General features: G+C 44.7%; 5 protein-coding genes across 5 annotated transcripts; 3 read left to right on the forward strand and 2 right to left on the reverse strand.

Moving 5' to 3' along the window:
* Nucleotides 1–809: 809 nt before the first annotated feature.
* Nucleotides 810–9,712, reverse strand: H6S33_009079 (uncharacterized protein; the record flags this gene model as incomplete). Its single annotated transcript, XM_044840435.1, has 15 exons — nt 810–1,101; nt 1,157–1,753; nt 1,804–2,367; nt 2,421–2,554; nt 2,606–2,703; nt 2,767–2,953; nt 3,008–3,108; nt 3,167–3,494; nt 3,570–4,290; nt 4,360–4,453; nt 5,642–5,764; nt 6,689–6,981; nt 7,036–8,987; nt 9,042–9,606; nt 9,702–9,712. The coding sequence occupies 15 exons, from the start codon at nt 9,710–9,712 to the stop codon at nt 810–812; spliced, it is 6,060 nt and encodes a 2,019-aa protein (XP_044697894.1).
* A 199-nt stretch (nt 9,713–9,911) lies between these two features.
* H6S33_009080 (uncharacterized protein) lies at nt 9,912–10,654 on the reverse strand (the record flags this gene model as incomplete). The annotated part of the gene is made up of 6 exons (XM_044840436.1): nt 9,912–9,975; nt 10,043–10,123; nt 10,309–10,387; nt 10,451–10,470; nt 10,530–10,538; nt 10,629–10,654. 6 exons carry the CDS (start codon nt 10,652–10,654, stop codon nt 9,912–9,914), a joined length of 279 nt encoding a protein of 92 aa, XP_044697895.1.
* Nucleotides 10,655–11,669: 1,015 nt separating this feature from the next.
* Nucleotides 11,670–12,947, forward strand: H6S33_009081 (uncharacterized protein; the record flags this gene model as incomplete). Its single annotated transcript, XM_044840437.1, has 9 exons — nt 11,670–11,704; nt 11,853–11,858; nt 11,917–12,067; nt 12,130–12,152; nt 12,207–12,217; nt 12,371–12,419; nt 12,492–12,574; nt 12,868–12,879; nt 12,928–12,947. The coding sequence occupies 9 exons, from the start codon at nt 11,670–11,672 to the stop codon at nt 12,945–12,947; spliced, it is 390 nt and encodes a 129-aa protein (XP_044697896.1).
* A 1,252-nt stretch (nt 12,948–14,199) lies between these two features.
* H6S33_009082 (uncharacterized protein) lies at nt 14,200–15,230 on the forward strand (the record flags this gene model as incomplete). The annotated part of the gene is made up of 4 exons (XM_044840438.1): nt 14,200–14,203; nt 14,257–14,393; nt 14,451–14,558; nt 14,616–15,230. 4 exons carry the CDS (start codon nt 14,200–14,202, stop codon nt 15,228–15,230), a joined length of 864 nt encoding a protein of 287 aa, XP_044697897.1.
* A 397-nt stretch (nt 15,231–15,627) lies between these two features.
* Nucleotides 15,628–17,016, forward strand: H6S33_009083 (uncharacterized protein; the record flags this gene model as incomplete). Its single annotated transcript, XM_044840439.1, has 3 exons — nt 15,628–15,712; nt 15,775–16,078; nt 16,200–17,016. The coding sequence occupies 3 exons, from the start codon at nt 15,628–15,630 to the stop codon at nt 17,014–17,016; spliced, it is 1,206 nt and encodes a 401-aa protein (XP_044697898.1).
* Between the last annotated feature and the right edge of the window lie 44 nt (nt 17,017–17,060).

Consider the following 17,060-nt stretch of genomic DNA (forward strand, 5'->3'; position numbering starts at 1 on the left):
AAAGACAACTTGGTGATTAAGAGAGTCCCATAGTCATATTCCTCCACCTGGGGCTCATATGAGCGTAATCTATGCCACCACACCAGGTATATTGTCCCCATCTAGCGCTCCATTCAAACCAGAATAAGCATCAAACAAGTGATGCTCCTGGGACAGGTCATTGCGCGCGCCTCTAGTATCTAATATAGATCTTTCTAGGTGAAGTCTAGCCCATAGATGGGAGTTAGGCCATCATTTCGGGGAGAGACAGGTACTTATCAGTTCATGATGAGTGTTATGATAACAGTCCAAGCATCACTGCAGAGCATGGTGGTTGAGTTGATTCCTTGTATCTTGTCGATCAACTAGAGGATGGAAACACCAAGATGAGCTGAAGCTGATTATGGGATTGCAGTACAATTAGGGCATTACAAAGGTTGCTACCATTCCGATCGTGGGAAAAGAGCAGAAATGTAATAGGGGAATGTTGATGTGTTGGTGGGGACGGGCTGAAGAGACATAGAGATTTGGGCAGGAGACATATATTTGTGAATAGCAATCCGAACAAACCAAGGTGGTCCTACGTGTATACATCCAAATCCGCGGAATAACCTTCTGCTATATTTGACTCCGTCTCACTGGTACCGGGACAAAAAGAGTTTGCCATGACAATTTGGTATTTCAAATGAACAAAAGGAATGTTTCCATGACGCCTTGCCGCTATGCAAAAGAAAAAGTTCAGAATATGAGACAAAAAGAAAAGTACAAGATGACTAAACCGTAACAACCAGCGAGGGTATATAACGGATGCCATCGATTTCATAAAATCATCAGGTTTTGACTGACACCATACCGATCCTCTGTTGTTTCAATTTTCCCGTCATGATCCAATACTGATAAGCTCTGTATCTGCCCCTACCTCCATCTGCCTCATCCACACTTAATGGGTTTTCTGGGATTTCCAAGAATTCCTCGTAGCTTTTTATATCATTATCTGATGCTCTAAGATTTGCAACAGCCTCTGGTGATGTGCTGTTTACATAGTTGACGAAATCGCGAGATGTATTTGGCGGGAGCTCAGTCGTTACCACGAGGGGAAGATTGAGGGGGTGGGATACATAACTATTAGGAGTCAGTCATCATGAGGCAATGTGGAATGAGGTAATAGTTGTTTTACAGTTCATATTCTGCAGTTTCCTTTTCGCTGAGTGAAGGGTTAAGACTCCTCTCAACAACCTGCTGCATATTCCTCTGTTCAAGCGGTATCAAATCTCTACCCACAGCAAAGTGCTGCTTGACCGGACTAGACGAACGGAGTCCACCATGCATATCTCCCGAAACAGCATTGTTATCACGGCCCGGAAATTGGGGATTGGAGGTTTGTCGCAGGGTTTGTTGCTGCTTCCGTGGTGATGATGGCCATCCTTCAAGGGCGGTTATCTTTTTAAGCCGATTCTCCGGGGTTTCGACGTTGATAACATTATTTTTAGATTTGGACTTTTTATGACTGGAACCGCCATGGTTTGTGCGTACTTTGAAGGGGCTAAGATCGTATTTTCCCTCCGAGGTTTGTCCTATCGGGATGTAGCGTAATGTGGAATTGATGTCATAAGAGAATACTTTGAGGAAAGATGAGAGTGCTTTTGGTCTATAGTATTCTAGCCAGTAGTCATCAAAGTAGCTATACGGCTTATTCGCAAATTCGTCTAGAGGCCTTGTAGCATGTGGCATTACTCTCTTCTCAAGATTCTTCGGTGTCCACCACTTTATATAACTAAATTAAATTAGTCACTTCCTGAAATTCTGAGGATGGTAACTAAGTACCTGCGTCGTTTTCTGGAAGCTCTTGGGTCGATATGATGCAGGTAGTAATCCGTTGAAAGATCCCACAACATGGGCTGGCCCTGAGTAAATATGTAGTTACCCAGGAAAAGGTTATATGCCTCTTGTCGTTGGGCATCCAAGAAAGAATTATTATAGTATCGTTTGAAGCTCTCGAGCATGTCTCGCGAGTGACTCGTCCACTGGTTAATTTTACGGTAAGTCTCCATGGTATTCACTAAGTGACTCCCCGCATACTGTACGGCGATCGTGTCCCCGTGGTCATGATACATGTGCGTAAACAGATCAACCGCGTCAGTATCATATTCAACGCTGGTACCCGATATAACTCCTAGCGCATGTAATTGATGACCGAGAGCCCTCTTCCCAATAACGAATTGCGCGGCGTTAGTACGGTCAAGACAATCAATGCAGTTTGTTCTACAGACACCATTTTGAAGGGATGCTTCAGCTCCATCCCTAGATGGGCCGTTATGGAAGAAACCGGTCGTGTTGACTACAACTTCAGCTATTGTTTCAAGAGTTTCGATTACGTCTTGATCACGACTGTTCGGGTCTAGGGTTAATTATATTCCAAAAGTATGTCGGGGCGTCATTACCTCTTGGAGGCCCGGGACATATCCCAAGCAATATAGCGTATTCTCTTATCGGTTGGCAGAAACTGATTCAAGTAATTTATTGCTTGTGTAAACTCCTTCAGTAGTAATGATTCTCTAGGCGTCCTTTCTTTTGACTATATGCATGTCAATTATGAAAGTCTCGTCTCCAATCGGACACTACCAACCTTCACAAGATTCAATACGATGCATGGCGCCCCATATCTTTGGAACAAATCATCAAAATGCAATGCTGCTGCACTGAAAAAGGGGTCTACAAGATTCACTATTGACGGGTTTTCAGCCCTCACCCATATAATCAAAGGGGGGGGGGGGGGGGGGAACGTACTCTCTACAGGGGGTTTTGGAGTAGCAGCATCGTTTTTCTGGGTCCAGAATAGAGGAATACTTCCACGGTGTTGTACGTATGATGTGTAATTAGGGTTCGAATAGAGATTCTTTCCTGGCGCATGGAATGATGTAGTCAACATATCGGAGACAATCTGCTCCGTCTCCACATCGTTCGCAACATATCCCTATACAAACTTGTAAGCATCCCAAGCGTTATTTAGGAAACCCGTGTTATTTACCAAATCATTCGCACCACGCTTTAGGAATCTCGCGCCAGCAAAGTACCGTGAGCGCCGGGCAATGACTGTAATGTAGATAATTCTCCCATATACCGAAATTGCTAATGTCACTTATGTTAGAAACGTCTTGGTCCTATACTATTAACCAATGAGATTTACCAGATTGATCCACATAACCATGAACAATGGGCATGCACCAATCATAAGTGTTTTTCATGTGTTTCTTTGCAGGCTCCAGAAGATAGTGATTCCATGCAAACATGTCATTATAATCATGATTATCTGGATGTGTCAATCCGTTACTTAAAGCCTCCCTTTGACGGATAATGTTGTGTTGCAGCGTCCTAGTGATATCATAGGAATAGCTAAAGTAGAATGACCTTGCCAGATCCAAGTTTCCTAAAATATTAACAAAACGAGCTTCTTCTGAATTTCGGTCAGGTTTCCGTGCGCCGGCTGTGAGGGGTACGAGCTCGGTATTATCAATCTTTTAATGAGAATTCGCAGTCAGGATTGCAAGATGAGTTGAAGTTATAATTTTATAAGGGTAAAGTAGGCGAACCTGGTAAACATAATGGCCTCCAATCATAGCAACAATGCTTCTTTTTGTAATTAGTAGCATATAGTATGCCCCCGTGAACCTGACGAATCCCAGAAGTCCCCAAAACGGACATCTGTGCTTTAGTCCTCCAGTAGACCTATTTCCATCCTCGATGGTGGCTAATAGCCTCGTAGTCTCCTCGCGAGTATAGATAACTTCATCCTCTGTGATACTCAGGTCCCCAACATCCGCCGTACGGTCAATCTTCAAGATGCGGAATCTCGAATCCAAGAGATCTGAGCCGACAATATAGAACCGTGTAGCGGTTTCGTACAACGTGAATTTATGCATTCGTCGCACACCGTCGAAGTCTTTGTCTTCGTAAACCTCTTTTTCAAGTCTCCCTAGTTTTACGTCTGACCTGTCAAAGGATTTTGGAACAGAATCATCATTTATTTTATTGTTGGGATTTTTTGATACAGGGCTTGCTGGAAGGTTGTTAGAGAGCTGTGGGTAGGTAGGTTGCTGTGCTTCGGGTGCTTCGACGCGAACTGGCATGAGCGGAGGTGGTGGGGGTGTTGATACATCATCTGGAGCGGGAGCGACGAGAGATGCAGGGTGATTATCATCATCAGACTGAATAGTCAGCTTTTCATCGTTGATGCTTGATCCAGACGGCGGAGTTGTAGGTGGATCCTCGATTATGACGCTGCAAGAGGAGGAGCCGCAGGAGGCCTCACATCTGGGTTCACAGAGTCCTCCCCCTCCCACCCCTCCCCCACCCCCCCCCACCCCCCCCGCCATCCCCTACTCCTCCTCCTGCTGCTCCCGCTGATTGTGTTCCGTCGTACCCATTTTCCATTGGAATGAGAGTTTAGTGGCACCGTAGGTAGGGGTCAAGAAGCCTGAAGCTTCAGATGAGCATCCTAAGCTTTACCGTTGGACATGGAAGCTCACAGACGAGCTTGTTAGTGAATACGTACCGCCAAGCTTCTTACATAACACCACAAATGCATGTACAATGATGTCGTTGGACATTAAACGCAAACCACAAAAAATATGAAATCTCGTCCATCTGCAGCCTCGCCGCAGCCTGATGTTGAAAAACCCGAAAGAAACTAGCGTAACGCTGCTCTATGTCCGAATACAGAGGTTTCGGAGGGTACCTACATGAGAGAGTCGCACTTCATAAATGCAGGTAGGACGAATGCGATTCTCCAATTTCAGATATCAGCGAAGTTATTTGATAAATACAACAACGAACTCTACCCACAAGGAGTCATCCCATCCGCGAACAGGATCTTATCAGATATTCGTGGCCGTTACACTCCAGCCATGAGCAGTTGTCTTGAGTACATAGTAGGTATTGTACACCCCAGGAATATCTACCGACTAACCGATATAGATCATAGAGATCGATCTTAGGCACAAGTATGGTATAAAAAATAATAAGTCAGGGATAGTTATAAACTTGAGTCGCCGCGAACATCCCATGGCTCTTGAAACGAGCGTTGTGCACGGATTATCACTCGTGTAGTTGAAGTTTCAAAATGAGGCATCTGAGAATCTAGGGATAATTAATTTATCTAATATATTACGTATCAATGAATCATGACATTTGAATCGTTATATCGTTAACCTTGCTCTCTCTCAATAACTCAAGCTTCAAACCTCTGAGTCCCTCACCACTCATGTGTCTACCCCGCTTGCGTGATTATGAAATAATAATGTAGAATAATGTCCAAAAAGGGTATATAATATAATAAGAAAAGAAGAATGAGGAATTCCCGGAGAAGAAATATATCAGGATAAAAAGAGGCTGCGAGGAAGAAAAAAGAGGGAGGGAAAAAAAGGAAAGAAAAAAGAATTAAGCGTAGTTGTATTCGTTCGTAGTCCCATCCATAAAACGCACCAATCCCTATGTATAATAAATGAAAATAAACCATAATATAACCGAGCATGGAGAATGGAATGATAAAAAGTAGAGGTAAAGGTGGCTTTAGGAGGTAAAGGTGGCTTCAGATGCTCAAATGGCAAAATGGTGGCTCATAAATGCCTCCATAACCCGAATCTGTTGTGGAGAAGAATCTAACCAAATCCTCGAATACCGGCAAGGCCACTTCCCGTCGTGAAGTTGAATTTCTTCTCCTTCTTCTCCTTCTTCTCCTTCTTTTCTGATTTCTCTTTATCCTTTTTGCCGATGTTTTGAACGCCTCCTATATCCATGAACCAGCGGTTAGATCCCAGAATTTCCGTAAATGGAGTTTAATTGACGAGTTAGGAAAGATAGCGGCTCGAAAAAGACAAATAAAAGGGATAAACTAAAAAATATATATATATATATGGACCAGCCTCGTCAGCCAACACTTGAACCAACCGTAAGCGACACCAAAGGATTGCTTAGATTGTGTCGTGGGCTTATGGGAAGGAAATTATCTGGAAGGTTACGTAAATCTTGGCCCCACAACCTGTTGTGTCATGCGAGAAGTCACGTTGTTTCTTGACATATGCTTCCCCCGGCCATTTTGTTTACATCCATGCCGAGGAAAAGAGAGGGAAAAAAAGAAATGTATTAATCGAGGAAAGAAACGAGTGTGGTGTAATAATATTGGTTAGAATGAGATCAATTATTCATCGCCACAGCCACGAAAGCTTCAACAATTGATCCCGCACAAATAAGAAATTGAAAAAGTCAAAACTTTACGAACCTCTCCCACGAATTCTAATCTCAGATTGCGGTTTGATTCTTTCCCTCCGCTTTTCTGAAGACGTAGTCGAAGTAACAGTTCTCATACTCTGGCTATCAGCGCTAGAAATCATACTATCAACCACGGATGGCCTATGCCTCAAGGGTGGTGTTGTCGCGAATTCGGGCGATTGTTCTGTGCTTATTGAATCTTCAGGAAACTTTCCACTGCCTATGACTGTATGTGCCCCGGGTGAAATGTACCCAGGAGATAACGGATTCGTAGACGGTGGGGCACTTTGGGTTTGGGATGGGAAATGTATGTTCTGACCCGTCGCCGAATAGTTGCTATTTGTCGATTCTGAGTAGCTGGTTGAATGTGGACTTAACGATCCCTCAGAGTGATAATGTGCACGTGGTGTCTGATAATGGGCCCTTTCAACATCTGACTCACCAGGTTGGCCATGGTTATATTGTTGAGAAAGACGATGGCTATTTAGACTGTTATGGTGCACGGGAAGACTATCAATTTCCTGCGCTGCCTGAAGTTCGATAAACTTAATTTCTAATTCGGTATATTTGTTGAGGAGTGCGGTATGTGCTTTTTTTAGAGACGCCAAGCGAGAATTTGCTCCTGAAAGTGCATTGTCAATCATGCCCTGGATAGCTGGGGAACTCTGATAAGAAGCGGGATGAGGCTGTTGGTTGAGCTTCAACTCCAATTCGTGAATTTTGGCGTCATATTGACTGTCACGTATGTTAGAACTTTTCAAAACTTTAACAAATTAAAATGATACATACCGCCTTGTATTTTGGTTCTCATGTTCTCGAGCCTGTAACCTCAGCCTCATTTGGTTGACTTGCGCCATAGCTGACTCCTCATTATGCTTCTGCATCTCGAACTCGTCCGAGCGAGCTTCATATTCTGTGAGTTTATTTGAGAGGTGATCGACAAACGTTCGCAATTTATTAAGCTCATCCATGTCTGCCGTTAGAGCTTGAAGTTTTTGGCGGCAAACAAGACCTTCCGCCTCACTTTCCGCTAGCAGGGTCCGTAAGTGATCGGCCTCTTCCCTTGCTGCCATCAGCGCTTTTTTCGTCGTCTCTTCTTCGCTCCTCCATGCCTTCTGCTCCTCACGCAAGTCTCTTATCCTGCTGCTGAGTTCCGCCTCCCATTTCTTTGCTTGGTTCTTGCTCTTCAGAGACTCTGCCCTGGCAGCTGCATATGCTTTCTTTGCTTCCTCTAACTTAGCTTTCAATGTTTTGTTCGTGTTGATTAGGTTCTGGGTTTCCGCTTCAGCTGTAGCTTCCTTGATGTGCTTCCTCTGTAGGTGGCCGATGTGTGATAGATGCTGCTGTTTGAGATATCGCTCAAAGTTGAGGTCATTCTTCAACAACATCACTTCACGCTGGAGAAATGCTACATTTCCTTGGGTATCCGAACCAGTAGGCCGAAGTGCAGGTGACCTTGGGACAGTATTGTGACTAAGTGAATGGACGTATGCGTCTAAACGAGGCGACGCTGTGACGCTGCCATAACCAGGGGGGGGACCGGGGGGGTGGCCAGTAGGTGGCGGTCCGTTTGGCTGACTCAAGGAATGTGTTGAAAGCGTCTTTGAATCAGAGAAATTTGATCGTAATGTTTCTTGTAATCGCAGCATGTCGTCAAGCCGGTCCTCATCAGTAGGAGAAAGTGCAGGCGGGATTGTCGGGCTGTCGGGGGTCTTGTTATCTCTTGAATGAGGGTCCGGGGATTCCCGGCGCCCGAATCCAACTGGAGGACGTGAGAATAGTTCAAGAACCTCTGAGTAACTATTTTGCGGGTTTGATTGGGCTGTTGACTCACCCACTCGTGAGCTATACGTTGAGGAATCGTCCTGGTTAAGAGAATAGTCGTCATCTACAGGATCTGAAGACAAAAGACTTTCATCAGGAATGTCTTCAGTCGGGATTAATGCCTCCGGAATAATAGCATTCGACCGCTGCTTCTTCTCCCGACCGGTACTCATAGGGAGATTACTGTTAACAAGACCAATACATTCCGCCGTTACATCTGCAGGTTCGACCTTCATCCATCTAGTCTGGTCACTGATTTCTGTCTCGGCAGTCAGCACCAAGAAATTTGGATGCAGAGTATGCCGTTGTCGATAAAACTCCGTTCGCTGTCTTATGGTTTCCTCCTCAATATCCAATTGATCAATGTCTTGATAATCCGCACGCTCTAAAAATTTATAAGGTTCCCGGATAAACGTCAAGAAGTTGATAGGATATAATCCATAAAGAAACGTAAAGTAGTCGCTCACATCTGGTGTTGTAGATGATGCTGTTTCAAAAGAAGAATCCAGTTTTTGCCATCCACCTTCAGTAGAATTCTCAGTCCTGGCGAAGGATAGAGGGGTCGATGTCCTTGAATAATTGTCCTTGTGACCAGGCAATCGTGTCTCTTCAAGGCGCACAACCCCAAACTTGTCCCAGCATAAGACTCGTGTGTAAACCACAAATAACCTTGGAAGATAGGAAGCTAAGGAGTTGCATAAATGCGGCATGAACATAATCAACACTGTCAGTGCAAGTGATATGACAGTAGTGGATGTGTCATTCTCCAGGCATTGAAGCAAATGATCGAGTAACTGTGTCTGTAGAATCTGGTAGAGATGCGGTCCTTGTAGTCGTACAAAACTACATAATAGCCCCAAAGCCTGTAACCTGTATTCCTTTTGGATAACATAACCATCGATTTTTTCGAGGAGAACCTATAATTGGAAATAGAATTAGTGGAGTCTGATAATATCGAATATTTAACGAACCTTAGGTCGCCTTTTCCCGAATGCCAACAAGACAGCCTCAACATTTGCACAGACAAATCTCTGTCTCTGCTCCTCCCTGTACCCAGCACCTCTATCCAACGAGAGTAGCTTCGTCTTCTCTAGAAACACCTCAAAAAGCTTATCCGTAAAAACTGCTGAAGCTGCCGCTTTCTCCATGGTCGGATCATCATCGTCGTCGTATGCCAAAACGCTCAACACTATTGCCCGAGCATCTGCCACAACTGCTTTTGCCTGACCCATAGAGTCCATTGTTGGCCTTACAAGTATCTCCCACCATTTAAGAAGCCTTTCCACGCCAATAATAGCTGGTCTAAGTGAACGGAAGCATGCTAAAAATGCAGCGTGCTTATCAGGGTTATTTCGGACCTTCTGTTCATGCAAAGCTAACAGCTCATCATGAAGACGCTGGGAGTCGTGATCTTCCGTATTTATATGCTTGTTGAGATACGCATTGATGACGCCTAGGACATCATCGGGTAGAGGGTACAGAGGCAGAGGAGCTGATAATGCATTGTTCAGGGTTTTTGAGAGTTCTTTTAAGGATCTATTGAGTAGTTCTCAGCTTTTGTTAAACTAGAGATAGCGGTACGCAGATCAAGAACAAAGAAGCGTTGTAACTGCAGGAAAGAAACAACTCACCCTGCCGACATTGTGTCAAACGACCAACCTCCCTCTGGAAGGTTTCAATAATAATAAAAGATGAATCGGGAGCCTTATGGCTCAAACGGTTGTGAAAACTGCAGTGACGGATGGTAGGGTGAACGTGGTATATACTAAGTTATGTAGTTAAACTACGTCAATATCGTGCAACGAGACCGGAAATCGCGATATCGCCTTATAGGTCCTTGATCAATAAGGTAAGATAACTGTATTTCTCTCTCCTCCCATTCCTGGTGGTCTGGTGTACGGATATCTGTATGATTGAGGCCTCAGAAGGAGTGATATGATAGATGGATATTGAACTGCAGCGATGGGCACACCGTGGATAAAGGTCGGGCTCGGGGGTGGAGAGTGACGGTCTTAGACGAGGTAAGGGATATCCGGGAGAGATAAAGCGGACTCTAGAATTAAGGTCAACGTGGGCACCGGGATTATGGCGTCGAAGCGGCGTCGGCGGGGAGTGTAAAAAAGGCTTGGGAAAAACAAAAAAAAGTACCATGCAAGGGTGAGTCTTGGATACGCGGCGGGGTGTTTGACAGCCGATCCTGAATAGGGATAGACTGTATTTATGTGCCCATGTACCTACCTTAGAGTACTGTACCCTGATAGTGAGTGAAGTGATGTGATGTGATGGACGCTGATGGCCAACCCTCCCTCACGCACACCTGGCTTGAATCGGAACTGATCAGCACCGACCCCCAATATCAACAGCAAAATAGTTTACATGCTTGAAGACGGCGTAAGAATACTAGGGTTGGCCCGGGGTTACCACTGCAAAAGAGTGATTGACGACCTTGATATTATAACGTTTTTAACCTGGCACTGTGTCAGATTGGGAAATGGGTCATTGGCATACAAATTTGGTTGTGATTAGGCCTAGGTCTGACACAGTACTGGGTTAAATACGTTACTGGTAACAATGATGGATCCATAACTTTAGAAAATAATTGATTGTAGATTTATACTAGATCATAGTTAACTTATGTTCTTTCATTCTTTCAGCCAATCAGTACCCGTAATTTACGAAATTATTTTTTTATATTATAGGAGATTTGAAAACAACCTCCTTGATTGAGGCGGCGTGGTAACTGAACTGACTTGGGTGAGAAGTTGATAGAGTGGGGGAGTGTGGTTGGCCACCTCTATGATAGTGGGGTGAGTGAAGGAAATACCATGCGATAAAACGCCAATTAAAATCGAATATAACTGTATAGAGCAAATAGATACATGTAGCCCCAAGAAAGGGGATATGGTACCTGTAAAAATAAATTTCAATTCGGAGAAGAAACACGTACTGGTACACGCAGACAATGCCGTGTCTTGAAGGGGACACTGTGTGGGGACGGGTGAGGTCTTTGCCAGTGAGACTCTCTCTGCTCGGTCTATGTCTATGCATATTACACAAGGGAAATCATTCAACATGACCTGCGAACGGGCTTCTTTTGTTTACTACAAGTATGTATTGCAGATTGGCCTATTTGCCTCAAACAGGCCAAACTGGCCATGATGCATGCACGGCAAGTATATAGCGACATGTCTATTCTCGCAGTTAGGACCTTCTTGCCTTTTGATTTTTGTAGCGGACTACATGTACCTACATGTAACTGGAATCCTAGGGAAGGAGAGCCAAGTCAAATCCCAGGACCCTGGATATGGTATGGGGGAAGAACTACATATAGTTAATCTATATTTCGGAGCTGGCCGCGTTTGAAGTGAGTACTCTGCTCATGTACCTACAGTACATGTACTCTCCGTTATCAGTGCCGTACTAATTTCATATGTAAATGCTCCGGGTTCAAGCCCCTTAGACAGCCATCCCGAGAACCACCAGCTTTCCTTTACCATCTCGATGTCTCCGGAATGGTGGCACAGAAGCGTCACCGCGTTAATTTTGTTCTCGCTGTTTGCTCCCTTGCAGAAAGCTGCACTTTCTTCAGTAAGGAAAAAATGATATCCCATAATCTCCGCATGAAGTTCGCCATGTAGGTACCAAATGAATGTGGGGGGCACCTTAAATTTCATCCTTGGCAAAAACTTGGCTTTCGGACCAATCCTACTACTGGCGTATGAACGCCGTTAAATTTGTAAATCTCATAGCCAAAGATATTAGGTTGCTGACAATTGCAACAGTTACAAGTAAGCTATGGGTTCTACTGCATTCAACATGGGAGGGCAATTCTTGTGGAATCATCAGCCTATTAACTATTCGGAAGTACCCGAGCGCAAATACCGGCATAAACTTGTATTATCATGCTATATTCGGCTTATCATTCTCCGCATTCGTTTCATTTACGATAACAGCCTGCAGAGGAACCTCAACTGTTAGCATACACTGGAACTTCAGGGTAAAATATAAACATCAATATATAGATGGCTAATGCCGTTCTGAAGGCGCTATCCACCGTAGACAGGGCAGGTAGGTAACTACATGTAGGTATCACAATTCACATGTTCTGCGCGATCTGTACCAAACTGCTAGAGTAGGGGTACTGTCGGTATCGTTCCGGGTCTCTGGGAAATATTTTCCGCCTATGTGGCTGGCCAAGATCGCTATAACTAAATCGATTCACGTAAATGGCCGCTACCACTGACCTCTAGTCATATCTCCTATCGAGACCCTCAAGAAATGTGTTGATCAATTAGGTTAGATGGGCATTTGATAAATAAGCCTCCATATAGGTACAGCGCCAAGATAATGTTTGTCTTGCCAATGGAATTGGATGGTTGTCATAAAAGGTCAAAGTGCTTATAAAACCACTCTATCAATAGCTACATAGGCAAACCTCCTGCTATAGGCTCCGATATCAAATCGTTTTATAGACAGATTGCGCGTTTTTCTAAACGTCGTCCGTGTAATTCTACAAGGATATCTATCCAACAAAAAGTGTTAAGCTGCAGGTAGACGGCGTCAGATGGCAATTGAGAGTTGTGCGGCATTGCAGAGCCGTACTATTGGGTACCCAAGAACCTCGCCGCCCAGGGCAACTGCCGCCAATAGCCTTCCAACCTGTCAATATTCGAATTGTGGCATTTGCTCTCTCCTATATTAAGGCGGCACAACCTCAAATTTCTGATTCTACATACATAGCTATATCATTCTAAGCTCGAATATCCTGCCTCAATCAAGTTTTTACCATATATTAAGCTGAACTCAGGGGTGATTCCTGGGCCCCAAGAAACACGGGATTACTGCTGATAATAACAGAACGGCTGAGTGAACAATAAGCCCTTAGACCAACTCATGTATTTTCTGGTACTCTAGTCCTTTGCGTCAGTCGCGTGACAGCTAAGTAGAGCAATCCTCCTAAACCTTTAGAATCCTACACTTTGAGACGTTTTAAATCTAGTGTCCGCGGCGATATGAACCCATGCAGACCAAGCCTTTTACTCTACGTGTTGTAGTACTTTGCAAAAGCCGGTAGATGCCGCCTTACCGAGAGAACTTTGCTAACTAAACCAACTGCATAAGGGGGATATCACTGCATCGAAAATGATTGATTGAGCTCTCAAGTTCATAAATTTAGAGTATGTGGTTGATCCTAGATCCTTGAACTGCCTTAATCCCTTGCATGCTTCGCCTCGGCTGGTTTATGTAGAGTATCAAAGTCCCAGTCCTGTTTAATACAAGTGATAGATGCCAGTCAAGCGATGAGGTCGAGATGCGACGGTTAAATCTTGGGGTTTTAATTCGTCAGCATATAGGATCTATTCAACCAAAGACTAGGCTTCAGTCGACTATCTATAACAGATTATATCCTATCATTCGGAAGCCCTCAAAACTCAAGCCGGGGGATTGCCTTCGGAGTCATGATCAGACATTCAAGAGTCAATGATAAGAATCTTACTTTGTGTCCTTACATAGGGTCCCTATGCCGAATATACGGCACTCATCCATAGACCGACCAATGTAAAGTAGGCTTATTTGAATCAGTCGCCCCTAAGACCCGTAAGGGACGGGAACTTTTGATGGGAGAAACCAGAGGTACAACACCCACGCAAACATTCAGGCGCCATTGGTAGGTCCTACTTGAAACATCTTAAGCAATGTCTCAAACTCCCAATGCCCTATCATTGAAAGAACTTTGATATGGAGAAAAGCTGGTTCCTTGCCACGGAGATATTCCTATCTCGCCATTCTTGTAAGAGCAGATACCGCATGGTGGCGTTGATTTGGATTGTTTCGGAAGCTTTGCCGAGATATATATCGGGTAAGTAAGGTACAGACGTTGATCTTTTAGATCTCTGCGGCAGTCATCTTTTTTGGAGTCCGTACAAAAATGCTTATGTATGCATCAGGTTGGGATGGGGTTTACGGTTACCCTACTTGACAGTTCAACGTGAGTGGCTTGGTTGGTCTCTTGGCCCACGACGCGAGCGCGTAAAGCGCGTTTGCCAACAAACAACCCCACGCCTTCACAAGTTTACCAGTTCACCAGAAGTTCAATATACATCGATTTTCATCTCAAAGTCTTACATCATGAGTCAGTTCCTCCTCCTAGCTAGAATTTTGGAAATAGGCTTATCTCATACTCAGATTACGGTGGTTATGGAGATAATAACTATTCCGCAAACACATATGGTGGTGGTGGAGCTGGCGGCGGCGGCTTTATGAATAATTATAGCGGATCACAGGGTGGTGCAAGCCAACAAACACCAGGAAGTGCTTCAAAGGTCAGTGTCACTGTGGTGTATCTATCCTGTAACCATACTGATAGAGCAGATATAAAGAACCGTGCATCAAATACTCTTCGTCCTGTCACGATCAAACAGATTCTCGAAGCTGTCCAACCTTATCCAGAGGCGGAGTTCAAGATTGACGATGTAGAATTGAGTCATGTGGATCACCCCATACTTCTTATATTCCACTACCTAGGGCTAATCTAACCAATTTAGATCACTTTCGTTGCCCAGATCCGTAATATCAGCGAGCAAACTACGAACATCACCTACAGAATGGACGATGGCACAGGAGTTATTGAGGTGAAGCAATGGGTTGATGCTGATAATGAGGATTCAGCCTCATCAAAGCTTACCACTAATCAATACGTACGAATTATTGGTGCTCTTAAGCCATTCAACAATAAACGTCATGTTGGAGCTCATCAGATCCATGCAATTACGGATTTCAACGAGGTCCAGTACCACCTTCTAGAGGCTGCAGCTATTCATCTGCATTTCACACGAGGTCCCCCAGAACAGTTTGCTGCTGGGGGCGGGGGCGGTGTGGCCCCTCATGGGCAATCCAAAAATGTAAAGACTGAGGATACAGCAATGGGTGGAATGGGTGGCGGCAGTAATTTCCCGCCCAATGCATCTAACATCTCCAGGAGGGTACACGATGCTATTCGCGCTTGTCCGACCCGCCCCGATGGTATCCATGTAAACATCATTTCACAGAAGAGTGGTCTGGGGATACCACAAGTTTTCAAGGGAGTGGAAGAGTTGTTGGAACTCGGGCTTGCTTACACAACTACGGATGATAACCATTTTGCTCTTATGGATTTTTAAATTTCCAATTTTCAAAATTTCGGGACTCACGGTGGGATGCGGGAGTTATGGGTAGTATGCGATGCTCTTAATGTAAACTACACGTAGAACACATATACCAAGCAATTCAGAAGTTCTACATGCAGGTAAACTTGAACTACGTAAGACACGACTTGTGCCAAGACCATCGATTTGTATCACATGTGTTTGTAACTTGCAGGGGGCCTGTAAGGAGCCGCAGGGATGGAATCCCTAAATAGGTCCTTTAATAAAATTCATTACGAATTGCTCCTAGGAATTTCGACCTGTCTGTCTTTACTATTCACATGTGCTTTCAACACCATTGGGTTTTAGTTACATACAAAACTTCCAACTTTAGTCACTCGTTCTACTTATCAATATCTCTTTCGCAGCCATCATGGAAGAGGAATTTCAACGTACCGCCGAGTCTTTGAGCGTTCACCTCCCGATCCCCTATCGGGTTATTCTAATATTCATCATAGGTCTGCCCCGAACGCGCCTACGCCCCGGTTATGCCTGCGCTGATGGATTCTCAACGGTATAGGCATATGGCTCTTTGGCCTGAATCTGCATTACTTCAGTATCATCCGGATTGAGGCTGGGCCGATGCTACGATACACACGCAGTGCAAACGAACCCCCATTACACAGTTCTGTTTATCAGGTTGCACTTGTGCTGTCGGCGCTTTTTGGGCTAAACTTGGTCGCCTTCTGGACCATGACTGGTGGAAATGAAGAGTTGGTCAAGGCGTGGGAGATCTTACCATCGATGCTGTTTGCCGCGATTGTCGGTATATTCTTATGGCCATTCGGGGGTTGGCACAAAAGGGGACGATGGAGGTTTCTACGGTACGCGTGATGGCCTATTGGGATTATTTTTTTTTGTGGGGGTTTTATTGTGACCTCCCCCACGCACTCTGAATCATATTTCGCGATGCAAATATCTAATGCTTTCGCCCTACATTTGTAGAATGCTCCGACGGATTCTCATCGGCGGTATCCATCCTGACCTACGCTTTGCCGATATACTGCTCGCCGACGCATTGACGTCATACGCGAAAGTTCTCGGAGATTTCGCTGTCTGCATTTGCATGTTCATGAGCGGACACTCCTCGACAAATACTTCCCCCAACCGTGCTTGTGGTGGGGTGTACCTAGTTCCTTGCGTGATGGCATTGCCATACCTGATACGGCTGCGACAGTGTTTGACGGAGTATGTCCGTGCTCGACGCAAAGGTGTCACTGAGCGCCGTGTCCACCTCTACAATTCTGCAAAATACGCTTCCGCCTTCCCGGTAATCGTTTGCTCAGCCCTACAACGTGAGTATGATCCAGATGTGCCGCATATGTTCCAGAAATCAACACTTTCGAGAATGTGGTTGTGCGCTGTTGTGTTCAATTCTTGTTTTTCGTTTTATTGGGATGTAACGAAGGACTGGGATCTCACCTTATTTTCATCCAAGCGTTCCTCTGGGGATTACCCATGGGCTCTTCGGGCGAACCGTCACTTTGTTGCTGTGGGGTTCTACTACAGTGCAATCATTGTTGATATCTTGTTGCGGGCAACTTGGAGCTTTAAACTTAGTCCTCATTTAGACCACATCAATGAGATGGAGGGTGGTATCTTCATTCTTGAACTTTTGGAAGTATTTAGACGATGGGTCTGGACATTTTTCAGGGTTGAGAAGGAATGGGTTCACTCAAGAGCTGGTGGTGGGTTAGGGTTCTTGGAAAACGGGGAAGGGATGCAACTACAGGAATTTGGATCGAAGTTCGTCGAGGATTAAGCCGCTCTGGTTAACGGTTTATAGGAAATGTTTTAAAGTAAGTT

Source organism: Morchella sextelata (genome assembly GCF_020137385.1).
Source record: "Morchella sextelata strain SCLS chromosome Unknown scls_3, whole genome shotgun sequence".
In the NCBI taxonomy this organism is placed as follows: domain Eukaryota; kingdom Fungi; phylum Ascomycota; class Pezizomycetes; order Pezizales; family Morchellaceae; genus Morchella; species Morchella sextelata.